At 49.8% G+C, this 15,714-nt stretch overlaps 1 protein-coding gene across 1 annotated transcript; it reads right to left on the reverse strand.

Annotated features, from left to right (window-relative positions):
- Positions 1 to 1,294: 1,294 nt before the first annotated feature.
- Positions 1,295 to 15,511, reverse strand: LOC311140829 (NLR family CARD domain-containing protein 3-like). Its single transcript, XM_084176079.1, has 5 exons — positions 15,215 to 15,511; positions 14,857 to 15,085; positions 12,781 to 14,570; positions 11,181 to 11,247; positions 1,295 to 2,025 (listed from the first exon to the last, which is right to left on the reverse strand). The coding sequence occupies exons 2-5, from the start codon at positions 15,065 to 15,067 to the stop codon at positions 1,502 to 1,504; spliced, it is 2,592 nt and encodes an 863-aa protein (XP_084032205.1). The 5' UTR covers positions 15,068 to 15,085; positions 15,215 to 15,511; the 3' UTR covers positions 1,295 to 1,501.
- Between the last annotated feature and the right edge of the window lie 203 nt (positions 15,512 to 15,714).

Consider the following 15,714-nt stretch of genomic DNA (forward strand, 5'->3'; position numbering starts at 1 on the left):
ATAATGGCTGGAACGGAGACAATTAAATGGCATCAAACACATGGAAACCATGGAAACCATGTATTTGATGTATTTGATACCATTCCACTCAATCCGCTCCAGCCATTACAAGCCTGTCCTCCCCAACTAAGGTCCCACCAACCTCCTGTGGTACGTACACACAAACAGTAAAATATATCATAAGAACATCAATAAAAAATGCAAAGTGGTAAGATCATAAAAGGAAAAAAAAATTCAGTCATGTTCTAAAAGTCTGATGGAAACAGTTTAGGTTGCTTGATTTAACAGGCAGATAGAACTGGGATAGAAGCTGTTCTGGAACCTGGGATCCAGAAACTGCCTAGCAACCACTGGTCCTCACTAGACTGGTGCCCTGCATGTCTATTTGTTCATTGGAGTTTATCAGGTTTTGAAGTGATGTCTGTGTTTGTTGGACACTTAGTGCTGGAATGAGGAGTCTGTTTGTTCCCAATTCTATCAGAAATGATGGTCCTCATTTGAAGGTCCTGTGTCAAGGTCCTCACTATTATAGGAAGATGTGTGAGTGTGTGTCCAGTGTGTGTGTATCCAGAGTGTGTGTGTGTGTCCAGTGTGTGTGTGTGTGTGTGTCCAATATGTGTGTGTCTCCTGTGTGTGCGTCCAGTGTGTGTGTTTGCGTCCAGTGTGTGTGTGTCCAGTGTGTGTGTCTCCTGTGTGTGTGTGTGTGTGTGTGTGCGTGTGTGTGTGTGTGTCCAGTGTGTGTGTGTCCAGAGTTTGTGTGTCCAGCATGTGTGTGTGTCCGGTGTGTGTGTATCCAGTGTGTGTGTGTTCAGTGTGTGTGTGTGTTTGTCCAGTGTGTGTGTATGTGTGTGTACCCAGTATGTGTGTCCAGTTTGTGTGTGTGTGTGTGAGTGCGTGTCCGGTGTGTGTGTGTGTCCGGTGTGTGTGTGTGTCCAGTGTGAGTGTGTGTGTGTGTGTCCAGTGTGTGTCTGTGTCCAGTGTGTGGCAAGTGTTTGTGTGTCCAGTGTGTGTCCGGTGTGTGTGTCCAGTGTGTGTGTCCAGTGTGTGTGTGTCCAGTGTGTGTGTGTCCAGCATGTGTGTGTCCAGTGTGTGTGTGTGTGTCTGTGTGTGTGTGTGTGTGTGTGTGTGTGTGTGTGTGTGTGTGTGTGTGTGTGTGTGTGTCCAGTGTGTGTCCAGTGTGTGTGTGTGTCGTTTGTGTGTGTGTGTGTGTGTCGTTTGTGTGTGTGTGTGTCCGGTGTGTGTGTGTGTCCAGTGTGTGTGTGTGTGTGTCCGGTGTTTGTGTGTGTGTGTCCAGTGTTTGTGTGTGTGTCCAGTGTGTGTGTGTCCAGTGTATGTGTCCAGTGTGTGTGTGTGTGTGTGTATGTGTCCAGTGTGTGTGTGTGTGTGTCCAGTGTGTATGTGTGTGTCCAGTGTGTATGTGTGTGTGTCCAGTGTGTGTGTGTGTGTCCAGTGTGTGTGTCCAGTGTGTGTGTGTGTGTGTCAGTGTTACCATGGTTATTATTTACAGGGACACTGAGGAGTCAACATGAACCCAAAACCCTGGATAGAGGGGCTCAGTGAATGTGGAGTGGAATGTGTACAGGTGGGTCAGTGTGTCAGATGAGACTCTGTAGAAGGACAGAGTGCCGGCTGGCCAGTCCAGATACACTCCTACTCTGTGGGAGCTGGAGGAGGGGACGTCTATGGTAGTGGACTTATTATTGTGCCAGGCAGAGTAACTGTTGTCAGAGCAGATCAGACTCCAGGACTTGTCATTACATCCAATCCAACAGTCATCACCCCTTCCTCTCCTGCTGATTCCTTTATATGCCACTCCTATAACAGCCTCTCTCCCACTCCACTCTACCTCCCAGTAACAGCGCCCAGTCAGACCCTCTTTACACAGCACCTGTCCACAGTCCTTAAATCTCTCTGGGTGATCAGGAAACGGCTGCTCCTCTCTCCTACATGTCACCTTTCTGTTCTCCTCAGACAGAGAGAGGAGTCTGTTTACTGTGTTTGGGTCCAGTGTGAGATCACAGACATCTGATGGATGAAACCAGACACAATATTAGAAATCATCATCATTCACATTAGAATGTTAACTCACTTTTCACTAATTAATTTAATGTAGATGTTTCTAGGTATCAAAAGGAGAAGTTTAGGTAGCTTGAGATTTGTTCAATGATCATATGTTATACTGTATGGTAATACAAAAAACACACTTATTCCAATTGATTACACACACACATTGTCACGATCGTCATAATGAGTGGACCAAGGCGCAGCGTGATATGCGTACATTCTTTTAATGTGTACTTTATACAATGCAACAAAACAACAAAACGCTAACGATACGTGAAGTCCAAGGTTAAACACCAAAACTGTCATGGGCCTCTCACTCCACCGGGTTACCACCTTATTTTCTTCCACTCTGCTCACCACTCTCTCTACTCAGCCTAACTAGCTCCACCTGTCCCTGCTCTGCTCTGCTCTAATTACTCTGCCAGCTGCGCTGCATTACCCACTACCTCTCCCAGTATTTAAGGCCCTGTCTTTCAGCTCTCCGGTGTCAGATCGTCTGCAAAGCTCACACCCGGAACCTGTTTGCTCGCGCTTCTGGCTCACCCTGGTTTTGTGACCCCGGACCTGCCTGTTTTTTGGATACTCTTCTGCCTCAGGAGATCCAGACCTGCTTCTGCCATTACGACTCCTGACTACTCTTCAATCCCGGTAACTCTGACCAGCCTTCTGCCTTGCTACTACGTATTTTGGATTTCCCTTGAACTGTACTGCTGCCTTGTTTCATTCCGCCCTGTTGTGTCTGTGTCTCCCCCCCCCAGGACTTCTGGACCATCCACCACCGGCTTCATAGGACGCATCGCTGCCACTGGGGGGGGCACAGACCCAGCACATTGGACGGGATCCCTGTTACCCCGGGAGCCTTCATTCACTCCCTACTTCCCTTTTCCCTTAAGTTTAATAAACTTTCTGGTGTGACGCAATTGTGGTCCTCTGGTCGTCTGTCTGAACCCTGACAGTACGATCTGACCATTATGGACTCAGCGCACACTTTCCCCGACATGGAAACCGATGAGCATGAGCAGCAGTTCCAGCAGCAGCAACAACAACTCGCCATGATCATTCAACTCCTCACCAACCTTACCCCAGCCAGTCTGCCCACCAGCCCTGCCCCCGAGTTACCTGCCCCGGTCATTGCAGCCGCTGCTCCGGAACCCAAGATTGGAAACCCCGAGCGGTTCAACGGCGATTCAACCCAGGTCCGGCCATTCCTGACTAGCTGCCGACTTCAGTTCTCCTTGCAGCCAAGGACCTTCGCTACGGAGGGGGCTAAAGTTGGGTATGCCATTACTCACCTGACGGGCCGAGCTCGACTCTGGGGAACAGCAGAGTTCGAACGTCAAACCCCCGCATGTGCAACCTTCGACCTGTTTGCTGAGGAGATGCTGAAGGTGTTTGACCTGGATTCACCCACCGCAGAGGCGTCTCGTGAACTGTTCAGTATTCGACAAGGCAGACGTACAGTCGCAGACCATTCCATCGACTTCCGAACCCTGGCTAGACGAAGTTCTTGGAACACACCATCGTTGGTGGACGCGTTCTTCCATAGTTTGGCTGACTATATCAAGGACGAGTTGGTCTCCCATGAACTGCCTTCCACTCTTGATGAAGCCATCGCACTGACTGTCAGGATCGACAGAAGGATACAGACCCGTCGTCGTGAGAGGGGGCGCCAAGGTCCACCTACTACCGGCATTCGGAGAGATCCGACTGGGCTCCTGTCATCTACTGCCACTCACCCAGGTCAGCTTGATCAGTCTGAGCCTATGGAGATTGGGCGAGCCTCTCTCACTCCTGCAGAGCGCCAGCGCCGCTTCACCTCAAACCTCTGCCTCTATTGTGGAGGTGATGGACATCGTGTGGTAACCTGCCCTTTAAAGGGCCGAAGCTCATCGGGCATAGGGGGAGTCCGGTTGAGTTCAATGACCATCCAGTCCTCCGACCGCAAACCCCTGCTGCAAGTTCACCTCCGCCTCTCTGACTCAACTCACACCCTGGCTGCTCTGGTGGATTCTGGCGCCGAAGCCAACATAATGGACATCAAGCTGGCACGCCAACTGGGACTGGAGAACCTCCGTTTGACACCTCCTATTCCTGCCCGGGCACTGGACGGACACTTACTCGGATCGGTCACTCATGTCACGGCCCCGGTCTCGATGGGTCTGTCCGGAAACCATCAAGAAACTATCCAGTTTCACCTGCTCCCCTCTCCAGGCCAACCCCTCATCCTGGGTTACCCATGGCTCCGCCGGCACAACCCTCAGCTCGACTGGGTGACCGGGGTGATCAGGGAGTGGGGAGAGGACTGCCACCGAACCTGCCTGCTTGCTGCCGCACTACCCCCTCGGCCAGTACCTACTAACTCCGCTCCTGACCTCTCCAATGTCCCAGAATGCTACCATGGTCTCAGAGAGGTGTTTAACAAAGCAAGAGCCACATCTCTGCCCCCTCACCGACCGTACGACTGTGCCATCGACCTCCTCCCTGGAACAGCTCCTCCAAAGGGTCGTCTTTATTCGTTGTCTGCTCCTGAAAGAAAGTCCATGGAGGACTACATCAATGGCTCTCTGTCCGCAGGATTAATCCGTTCATCTTCATCTCCTGCTGGTGCTGGCTTCTTCTTTGTGGGGAAGAAGGACGGATCTCTTCGCCCCTGCATCGACTACAGGGGACTCAACGACATCACAGTGAAGAACCGTTACCCTCTGCCTCTGCTCACCTCTGCTTTTGAGTTGCTCCAGGGAGCCACTGTGTTTACCAAGTTGGATCTCAGAAACGCTTACCACCTAGTGCGGATCCGGGAGGGAGATGAATGGAAGACCGCATTCAATACACCAACAGGCCACTACGAGTATCTGGTTATGCCTTTTGGCCTCACCAATGCTCCTGCTGTGTTCCAGGCTCTAGTGAATGATGTACTGCGGGACATGTTAAACAAGTTTGTCTTCGTTTACCTGGATGACATCTTAATCTACTCCAGAAACCTGTCTGAACACACCCGCCATGTCCAGCAAGTCCTTCATCGTCTTCTGGAGAATTCCCTCTACGCCAAGGCAGAGAAATGTGAGTTTCACGTCAAGACAGTGGCCTTCCTGGGGTACATAGTGGCAGAGGGAAGTATCCAAATGGATCCTGCCAAAGTATCAGCAGTCACTTCATGGCCAGTTCCGGAGAACAGAAAGAAGCTGCAACAGTTTCTGGGGTTTGCTAACTTCTATAGGAAGTTTATCCGGAACTACAGTACCGTTGCTGCCCCTCTCACTGCTCTAACCAGCACCAAGCAACCCTTCACCTGGACCCCAGCAGCCGACAAAGCCTTCAGTACCCTCAAGGTGAGGTTCACCTCCGCTCCCATCCTCCAGATGCCTGATGTGGACCGGCAATTCATTGTGGAGGTGGACGCCTCGGATGTGGGAGTTGGTGCTGTGATTTCTCAGTGGGCTGCGGAGGATAGGAAGCTCCATCCCTGTGCCTTTTTCTCACGTCGGTTGTCCCCCTCTGAGTGCAATTACGACATAGGGAACCGTGAGCTGCTGGCTGTGAAGCTTGCCTTGGAGGAGTGGCGTCACTGGCTGGAGGGGTCCACCATTCCATTTCTCGTTTGGACCGATCATAAGAACTTGGAGTACATCCGCACGGCCAAACGGTTGAACTCCAGGCAGTCCCGCTGGGCCCTGTTCTTCACCAGGTTTAGTTTCACTCTGTCATACCGGCCTGGATCACGCAACACCAAGCCAGACGCCCTCTCCCGTCAATTCCAGAAGGATGACACCCCCTCCAAGGACCCTGTGTCGATTCTGCCAAGTCCCTGCATCGTTGCAGCTCTGACCTGGGCTGTTGAGGAACAGGTGCTGGAGGCTCTCCGTAACCAGCCAGGTCCCAGCACTTGCCCAGCTGACCGCCTTTTTGTCCCCGAAGACCTGAGGTCCCAGGTCGTTCAGTGGGGACATGACTCCCGCCTAGCTTGTCACCCTGGCTCCACCCGCACTTACAACCTGCTCGCCCAGAGGTTCTGGTGGCCCTCTCTGAGGAAGGATGTACGGGAATTCGTCCAAGCCTGCCCCATCTGCAACCAACACAAGTCGTCCTGCCAGCCCCCAGCCGGATTGCTGCAGCCCCTGCCTGTGCCCAGACGTCCCTGGTCTCACATCGCCCTTGACTTTGTCACGGGGCTGCCCCCTTCAAGGGGCATGACCGTCATTCTCACCATCGTTGACCGTTTCAGCAAGATGGCACACTTCATTCCCCTCCCCAAGCTCCCAACCGCCAAGGAGACCGCCCAGGTGGTCCTGGAACACGTCTTCCGGATCCACGGACTGCCAAAGGATGTAGTTTCTGACCGTGGTCCACAATTCTCCTCCGCTTTTTGGAAGGAGTTCTGTCACCTGCTGGGAGCCACAGTCAGTCTGACTTCCGGATTCCATCCCCAATCCAATGGGCAGTCAGAGCGGGCTAATCAGGAGCTCGAGAAGGCACTGCGATGCATGACTTCACGCAACCCCCACTCCTGGTCGCAGCAATTGACATGGGTGGAGTACGCACACAATTCTCTGACCTGCTCTGCCATCGGTATGTCCCCTTTCCAATGTGTTTATGGATACCAGCCTCCTCTATTTGCCAGCCAGGAAGAGGAGGTTACTTGCCCATCTGCACTTGCTTTTGCCCGTCGATGTCGCCGCACCTGGTCACAAGCCCGAGCCACACTCCTCAGATCCGTTGCCAGCTACACTACCGGGGCCAACCGTCGGAGAATTCCTGCTCCCACCTACCATGTTGGTCAAAGGGTGTGGTTGTCATCGAAGAACCTGCCACTCAGGGTGGAGTCGCAGAAGCTGGCACCTCGGTTCATTGGCCCATTCCCTATCATAAGAGTGATTAGCCCAACTGCTGTCCGGCTCCAACTGCCTAATTCCCTGAGGGTGCACCCCACTTTCCATGTGTCTAAGATTAAGCCCATCCATGAGAGTCCGCTGGTCCCTGCTGCGCCTGGTCCTCCTCCTCCACGGCTCGTCGATGGTGGTCTGGTTTACACCGTTCGCCGCCTGCTTCGGTCCAGACGGAGGGGTAGGGGTCTCCAGTACCTCATTGACTGGGAGGGCTATGGACCTGAGGAGAGGACCTGGGTGCCAGCTAGTCGGATTGTGGATAGGACTCTCATCACCGCTTTCCACCAACGGCATCCTGATCAACCTGCAATCCGTAGGGGCCGCCCCAGAGGGGTCCCTAACCGTCCTGCCCGCTCGGCTTCCTGTCCTGTGCCTGATCCTGTCTCGGGACCTGTCCCATCTCCCGACCACGGCCCTCCGGCTTCCTCCGAGGATGAGGACGTTCACTCGGACCGTTCGGAGGAGTTCTAGCCCTCCTCCGGCTCCCCTCCTCCCGCCCGGCGTGGTGTTGCTCTTGGGACTTCTGGGGCCGTCCCTTGGGGGGGGGGTTCTGTCATGGGCCTCTCACTGCACCGGGTTACCACCTTATTTTCTTCCACTCTGCTCACCACTCTCTCTACTCAGCCTAACTAGCTCCACCTGTCCCTGCTCTGCTCTGCTCTAATTACTCTGCCAGCTGCGCTGCATTACCCACTACCTCTCCCAGTATTTAAGGCCCTGTCTTTCAGCTCTCCGGTGTCAGATCGTCTGCAAAGCTCACACCCGGAACCTGTTTGCTCGCGCTTCTGGCTCACCCTGGTTTTGTGACCCCGGACCTGCCTGTTTTTTGGATACTCTTCTGCCTCAGGAGATCCAGACCTGCTTCTGCCATTACGACTCCTGACTACTCTTCAATCCCGGTAACTCTGACCAGCCTTCTGCCTTGCTACTACGTATTTTGGATTTCCCTTGAACTGTACTGCTGCCTTGTTTCATTCCGCCCTGTTGTGTCTGTGTCTCCCCCCCCCAGGACTTCTGGACCATCCACCACCGGCTTCATAGGACGCATCGCTGCCACTGGGGGGGGCACAGACCCAGCACATTGGACGGGATCCCTGTTACCCCGGGAGCCTTCATTCACTCCCTACTTCCCTTTTCCCTTAAGTTTAATAAACTTTCTGGTGTGACGCAATTGTGGTCCTCTGGTCGTCTGTCTGAACCCTGACAAAAACAAACCTTACACGGAACAAGATCCCACAAATGACAAGTGCCAAACAGGCTGCCTAAGTATGGTTCCCAATCAGAGACAACAAGCAACAGCTAACACTCGTTGCCTCTGATTGGGAACCACTCTGGCCAATATAGAAACACACAAACTAGAACCTGAACATAGAACACTAAACATAGAAACTAAACACCCTGGCTCAACATAAAGAGTCCCAGGGCGTGACAGTACCCCCCCCCCCCCCCAAAGGCGCGGACTGCGACCGCGCCAACTAAACCCAACAGGGGAGGGGCCGGGTGGGCATTCCGCCTCGGAGGCGGATCCGGCTCCGGGCGTGACCACCACTCTCTAGCTACCCCCCCGTAGCTCTTCTGGTCTGGTCTGGCCCCGCTGGCTGGAGTTGGACTGGACATCGGTGGAGCGGATTGCTTAGGCTCCGGTGTGGAGCAGCTGACCGGTGCCGGACCAGGCACCGGTGGAACAGGCACGGGCTGTGCCGGACTGACGACGCGCACCACTGGCTTGGTGCAGGGAGCAGGAACGGGCCGGACCGGGCTGACGACGCGCACCACTGGCCTGGTGCGGGGAGCAGGAACAGGCCGGACCAGGCTGGCGACGCGCACCACTGGCTTGGTGCGGGGAGCAGGAACAGGCCGGACCGGGCTGGCGACGCGCACTACTGGCTTGGTGCGAGGGGCAGGAACAGGCCGGGCCGGGCTGGCGACGCGCACCACTGGCTTGGTGCGAGGGGCAGGAACAGGCCGGGCCGGGCTGGCGACGCGCACCACAGTCTTGGTGCGAGGGGCAGGAACAGGCCGGGCCGGGCTGGGAACACGCCCCACTAACTTAGTGCGGGGAGCAGGAACGGGTTGGGCCGTACTGGGAACACGCACCACTAACTTAGTGCGGGGAGCAGGAACGGGCCGGGCCGGACTGTGAACACGCACCACTAAATTAGTGCGGGGAGCAGGAACGGGCCTGACCGTACTGGGAACACACACCACTGGCCTTGTGCGGGGAGCAGGACTGAGTTTCTTCATAAACCTCCGCTCCCTCTGCTGCCTACTCAGTTCCTCTCGCCGTGCCTCTACACTCTCCTTCTCCCTTATCGCCTCCAGTAGTTCCTCCCTCTGACCAACTAACTCCTGCTCCCTCATGACCAATAGCCCCCGTAACCTGGTGGCCTCCTCTCCTATTCTGCAGATTCGCCCTGTAGCTGCATCCAGCATCCCCGTCGTCCACGCCGTGTGCCCCCCCCAAAAAATGTTTTATTGGGGTTGCCTCTCGCCTGTCCGACGACGGCACTGTTGGCGCCGTACCTCCTCTCTCGCCAGGGCTTTAACTTTTGCCCATGGCCCTTTGCCCGCGAACATGTCCTCCCAGGACCACCATTGGCCCACCTGGGCCATCGCCAACTTCTCCAGCTCCTTACCCGGCGTTTGCTCCTGAACACGCTGCTTGGTCCTGTTTTGGTGGGATCTTCTGTCACGATCGTCATAATGAGTGGACCAAGGCGCAGCGTGATATGCGTACATTCTTTTAATGTGTACTTTATACTATGCAACAAAACAACAAAACAATAACGATATGTGAAGTCCAAGGTTAAACACCAAAACAAACCTTACACGGAACAAGATCCCACAAATGACAAGTGCCAAACAGGCTGACTAAGTATGGTTCCCAATCAGAGACAACAAGCAACAGCTGATACACGTTGCCTCTGATTGGGAACAACCCCGGCCAACATAGAAACACACAAACTAGAACCTGAACATAGAACACTAAACATAGAAACTAACACCCTGTCTCAACATATAATAGTCCCCAGAGCCAGGGCGTGACACACACACACAGACACACACATTGTCAAAGCAACTCTTTGTAAACTTCAGTGTCCCTGATTTGTGCTTCTGTAGAACTACAGCTGATATTTAATATGACCAAGTAAGTAATGATGGTGGTCTTTGACTTTGACTTCACTTGAATTAAGACTTATTCTTAGTCATATTCTTCCCAGCAGTCAACACTCACATTTTCTAAGTCCAGGTTTCATTGTGTACTCTCCACCATGTTCCACACTGTAGCAGTAAGCAGAAGAACAGACAGTCATTGAGGGATACACCTGAACTCACACAAACACACACACAAACACACACACACACACACACACACACACACACACACACACACACACACACACACACACACACACACACACACACACACACACACACACACAGCATATAACTTTGTCCAAGCGGTGGTAAGAATGTTTGTCTATGTGTGTGTGTGTATGTCCAGTGTGTGTGTGTGTGTGTGTGTGTGTGTGTGGTGTGTGTGTGTGTGTGTGTGTGTCCAGTGTGTGTGTGTGTGTGTCCTGTTTGTGTGTGTGTGTCCTGTTTGTGTGTGTGTGTGTGTGTGTGTGTGTGTCCAGTGTGTGTGTGTCCAGTGTGTGTGTGTGTGTGTGTGTGTGTCCAGTGTGTGTGTGTGTGTGTCCAGTGTGTGTCTGTGTCCAGTTTGTGTCTGTGTCCAGTTTGTGTGTGTTTGTCAAGTGAATGTGTGTGTCCACTGTTTGTGTGTGTATCCAGTGTGTGTGTGTGTGTGTGTCTGTCCAGTGTGTCCAGTGTGTCCAGTGTGTGTGTGTGTGTGTCTAGTGTGTTTGTGTGTGTGTGTGTGTGTGTGTCCAGTGTGTGTGTGTGTCCAGTGTGAGTGTGTGTGTGTGTGTGTCCAGTGTGAGAGTGTGTGTGTGTGTGTGTGTCCAGTGTGTGTGTGTGTGTGTGTGAGTCCAGTATGTGTGTGTCCAGTGTGTGTCCAATGTGTGTGTGTGTGTGTGTGTCCAGTGTGTTTGTGTGTGTGTCCAGTGTGTGTACTGATACACGTGCACACACAGACACACACACACACGGACCCACACACACACACACAGTCTTTATATAACTTAGTCCAAGTGGTGGTCAGAATGTTTGTCTTAACTAGCCTGATAACTCCAACATGTCTGATATGAACATTGACATAAACCCTCTACATACTTGAGTTTCTCCAGTCTGCAGTGTGGATCCTCCAGTCCAGCAGAGAGCAGTCTGACTCCTGAGTCTCCTGGGTGATTGTAGCTCAGGTCCAGCTCTCTCAGGTGTGAGGGGTTTGACTTCAGAGCTGAGACCAGAGAAGCACAGCCTTCCTCTGTGACTAGACAGCCTGACAGCCTGCAAAGAGTCAAATCATATTAAAACCACACTGCTATTCTTTGGTGGTGAGTAATTGTACAACATTTTACATGTTCAGATATATCAGTGTCCTGAAATCTGCCATATCTATTCATAAATGATTGTATTTTTATTAGAAATTATCATAATATTGCTTGTAGAGAGAAAAATGTATATTACAAATATTTGAGTAGACTGACCAGAGCAGTATAAAAAGCAGTATCAGTCAAAAGACAGACAGTGAGGTATCAGATTTAGATTGTATTGAGTATACAGTCCACACCATATCTATTTTGACAGTGAAGCTAACATTTTAAATGTGGCTCTGTACTTCAGCATTTTGGATTTGAGATAAAATGTTTCATATGAGGTGACAGTATATAATGTCATCTTTTATTTGAGGGTATTTTCATACATATCTGTTTCACCATTTAGAAATGAAAGCACTTTATGTATCTAGTCCCCCTATTTGAAGAAGTCATAAGTATTCTGACCAATTCACTTATAGTGCATTAAAGTTTAGTTTTTGTTCCAAACATGTTGGTTGCATTTTCAGTTTGTTTTGGTTGTGTTTTGGGTTGTGTTTTGCCCGATAGTAACTGAATGGTGGATGATGACTGGAGTAATTTTCTGTCTAAGTGAGTAGATAACAGGTTTCTAAACACTACTAAATTAATCCTGATGATCCCATGATTAAGACAAATCATGAATGAATCATGAATAATAATGAGTGAGAAAGTTACAGAGGCTACAACAAAACATGCTAACCTCTCACCATTAACATCAAATAAAAGGTGACATTCTGTTCTGTTGCCTAATATGAAACATTCCATCTCAAATCCCAAATGATGGAGCATAGCACCAAATGTAAAACTGTAAGCTTCACTGTCCAAACACATATGTTGTGGACTATGTGTGCCTGGTAAACACATGTGGATCTGGTGAACAGTTATCACTTGTTGACCAAATACAGGAATACTGACCTCAGAGTCTCCAGTTTACAGTGGGGATTCCCCAGTCCAGCAGAGAGCAGCTTCACTCCTGAATCCTTCAGGTCATTGTTACTCAGATCCAGCTCTCTCAGGTGTGAGGGGTTTGACTTCAGAGCTGAGACCAGAGAAGCACAGCCTTCCTCTGTGACTCCACAGAATGACACTCTGCAAAGAGATCATCATGATTTCACGAACACACTGTTAATTTAACACCAGTAGTGTAGAAGGACAATGGCAGATGCATTTGGTTTATTCTCTTAAACAACATATAGATTCATCTTCCGTCTCCTAGAATTGTATGGTCATATTGTTATACTAATGTGAAGATCAATGCATTGATTCAATATGTTTTTCAATAATACATATTTGTCTCTAAACTGAATATTTCTTCCTGATGATTAGTACTTAAATGTCATTTTATGTACTCACAGAGCAGCTCTGGAGGCTTTGACCACTGGCAGCAGCCTCAGAAGACCTTCCTCTGATCTGGAGTATTTCTTCAGGTCAAACACATCCAGCTCCTTTTCTGAAGTCAGCAACACAAAGACCAGAGCTGACCACTGTGCAGGTGACAGTTCTTCTTCTGAGAGACTTCCTGATCTCAGGTAGCTTTGGATCTCCTCCACTAGAGAATGGTCATTCAGTTCATTCAGACAGTGGAACAGATTGATGCACCTCTCTGGAGAGGGATTCTCCCTGATCTTCTCCTTGATGTACTTGACTGTTTCTTCATGGCTCTGTGAGCTGCTTTTTGTCTTTGTCAGTAGACCTCGTAAGTGCTTCTGATTGGACTTCAGTGAGAGGCCCAAAAGGAAGCGGAGGAACAGGTCCAGGTTTCCTGTCTCACTTTGTAAGGCTTTATCCACAGCACTCTTGTAGACAGTAACTTCAGGCTTGTCTCTGAACAGCGCAAAGAAGTTCTTGGCCGTTGATTGCGGATTGGCCATTCGATTCTCATTGTTGTTGATGAATGAGAGGAACACATATACAGCAGCCAGAAACTCCTGAATGCTCAGATGCACGAAGCAGTACACCTTGTCCTGGTACAGCCCACATTCCTCTTTAAAGAGCTGTGTGCACAATCCTGAGTACACTGAGGCTTCATTGACATCAATGCCAGCCTCTTTCAGGTCTTCTTCATAGAAAATCAGATTGCCATTCACAAGCTGTTGAAAAGCCAGTTTTCCCAGTGACAGAATGCTCTCTTTATTCCAGTGTGGACCTGTCTCTTCTTTCCCAAGATACTTTTCATTCTTCTGTTTGGTATGAAACTCCACAAGGTGTGAGTACATCTCAGTCAGAGTCTTGGGCATCTCTTCTGTCTTGTCTGTACTCAACATGTGTTCAAGGACTATTGCAGAAATCCAACAGAAGACTGGAATATGGCACATGATGTGGAGGCTCCTTGATGTCTTTATGTGTGAGATGATTCTGCTGGCCAGGTCCTCATCACTGAATCTCTTCCTGAAGTACTCCTCCTTCTGTGGGTCATTGAACCCTCGTACCTCTGCCACCTGGTCAACACACCCTGAAGGGATCTTATTGGCTGCTGCAGGTCGGGTAGTTATCCAGAGGAGAGCAGAGGGAAGCAGATTTCCCTTGATGAGAATTGTCAGCAGAACATCCACTGAGGTTGACTCTGTGACGTCACAACACATCTTGTTCTTCTGGAAGTCTAGGGGCAGTCGGCACTCATCCAGACCATCAAAGATGAACAGAACTTTGTACTTGTCGTAGTTGGAGATTCTTGATTCTTTGGTTTCCTTTGATAAGTGATTGAGAAGTTCAATCAAAGTGTGTTTTTCCCTGTTCATCAAATTCAGCTCCCGAAAAGGGAATGAAAATACAAATTGGACATCCTGATTTGCTTTTCCTTCAGCCCAGTCCAGAACAAACTTCTGCACAGAGACTGTTTTTCCAATGCCAGCGACACCCTTTGTCAGCACAGTTCTGATGAGTTTGTCTTGTCCAGTTAAGGGTTTGAAGATGTCGTTACATTTGACTGCAGTCTCTGGTCTTGCTTGTTTCCTGGTTGTTGTCTCAATCTGTCTCAGCTCATGTTCATTATTGACCTCTCCTGTTCCACCCTCTGTGATGTAGAGCTCTGTGTAGATCTTATTGAGAAGTGTTGGGTTTCCTTGTTTAGCGATCCCCTCAAATACACATTGAAACTTCTTCTTTAGATTAGATTTGAGTTCACGTTGGCAAATCACAGCAAGCTCATCTGAATGAAGAAATAACACAGAGGATATTAATATTACGTCAGTTTTAATGCCTACAGTATTCTAGGACTGTTATAAAATTTTAAATTATAAAAATGTCTCTCTCTCTCTCTCTCTCTGTCTAAATTAATCAACACAACACATCCCTGCTGCTACTTGATGAGGTCACTAGGTGTTGTGTTAAGGCTGCTACAATATCACTTAGTTACACAGCTACTTTAGCTGTACTTTAGCTACAGCTTTTAAATGTTCTAAAACAGCATTCAACATGAGGTAGACAGCTCTTACTTTTCTCCAGTGTGTCAGCAAGCTCCTTCTGGTTCATTTTCCTCAGGACGTGCAGTGTGATCTTCAGAGCCCCCTCTCTGGCAATGCTCTCCTGCTTCTCATCTTCAGCATTCACCACTTCCTTATCCTGCTTCTGACTCTCAAAGCCTTCTGGGAGTTCTGGACTAAGAATCCTCTTGAACATCTTCAGCTCGTTCTTCACAAATGTCATAATATTCTCTTCAAGCAACTGAAATAAATCAAGTAAATAAGTTAAGCAAGAGACTAAATGCTTTCTCATTAACACATGAATGAATGATTTACAGATCAAATTTACTTGAGGTAAACAAAAACAAAAGTACATAACAGGACCACATACACTGAATATGGAGGCCAGGTCTGTTTGATGACTCTGGGAAGTCTGACCACTGAGAATCTCTGACTCTGATCTCTCCTGTTGGTTTCTGTGGACAAAACATCAGATTACATCTCCTCATCCAGGGAGTGCACACACACACACACACACACACACACACACACACACACACACACACACACACACACACACACACACACAGGGAGGGAATGTAGTGTTTGTTTAATATTGTTTCAGGACTATGAAAATGGAAAAAAGGATTAGCCTATGGATTATGAAAACAACAAAAATAAATGGTAAAATGGGAGAGGAGAAATGACTAGAGACAGTGTTGTTTAACTCACTGACCATGACCCATGACTTCTTCTTACCTTTGTTCACTAGAAAAGTCTCCCTCTCTGAACACTATAGGATGACCCATAGACTGGACACTCTTCATGGACACACAGCTGGGTACAGGGGAGGCTGGTCTCTCCTGCTTGATTGGACTTCAACACAACAGA

Source organism: Coregonus lavaretus (assembly GCF_964263955.1).
Source record: "Coregonus lavaretus genome assembly, chromosome: 2".
NCBI lineage: Eukaryota > Metazoa > Chordata > Actinopteri > Salmoniformes > Salmonidae > Coregonus > Coregonus lavaretus.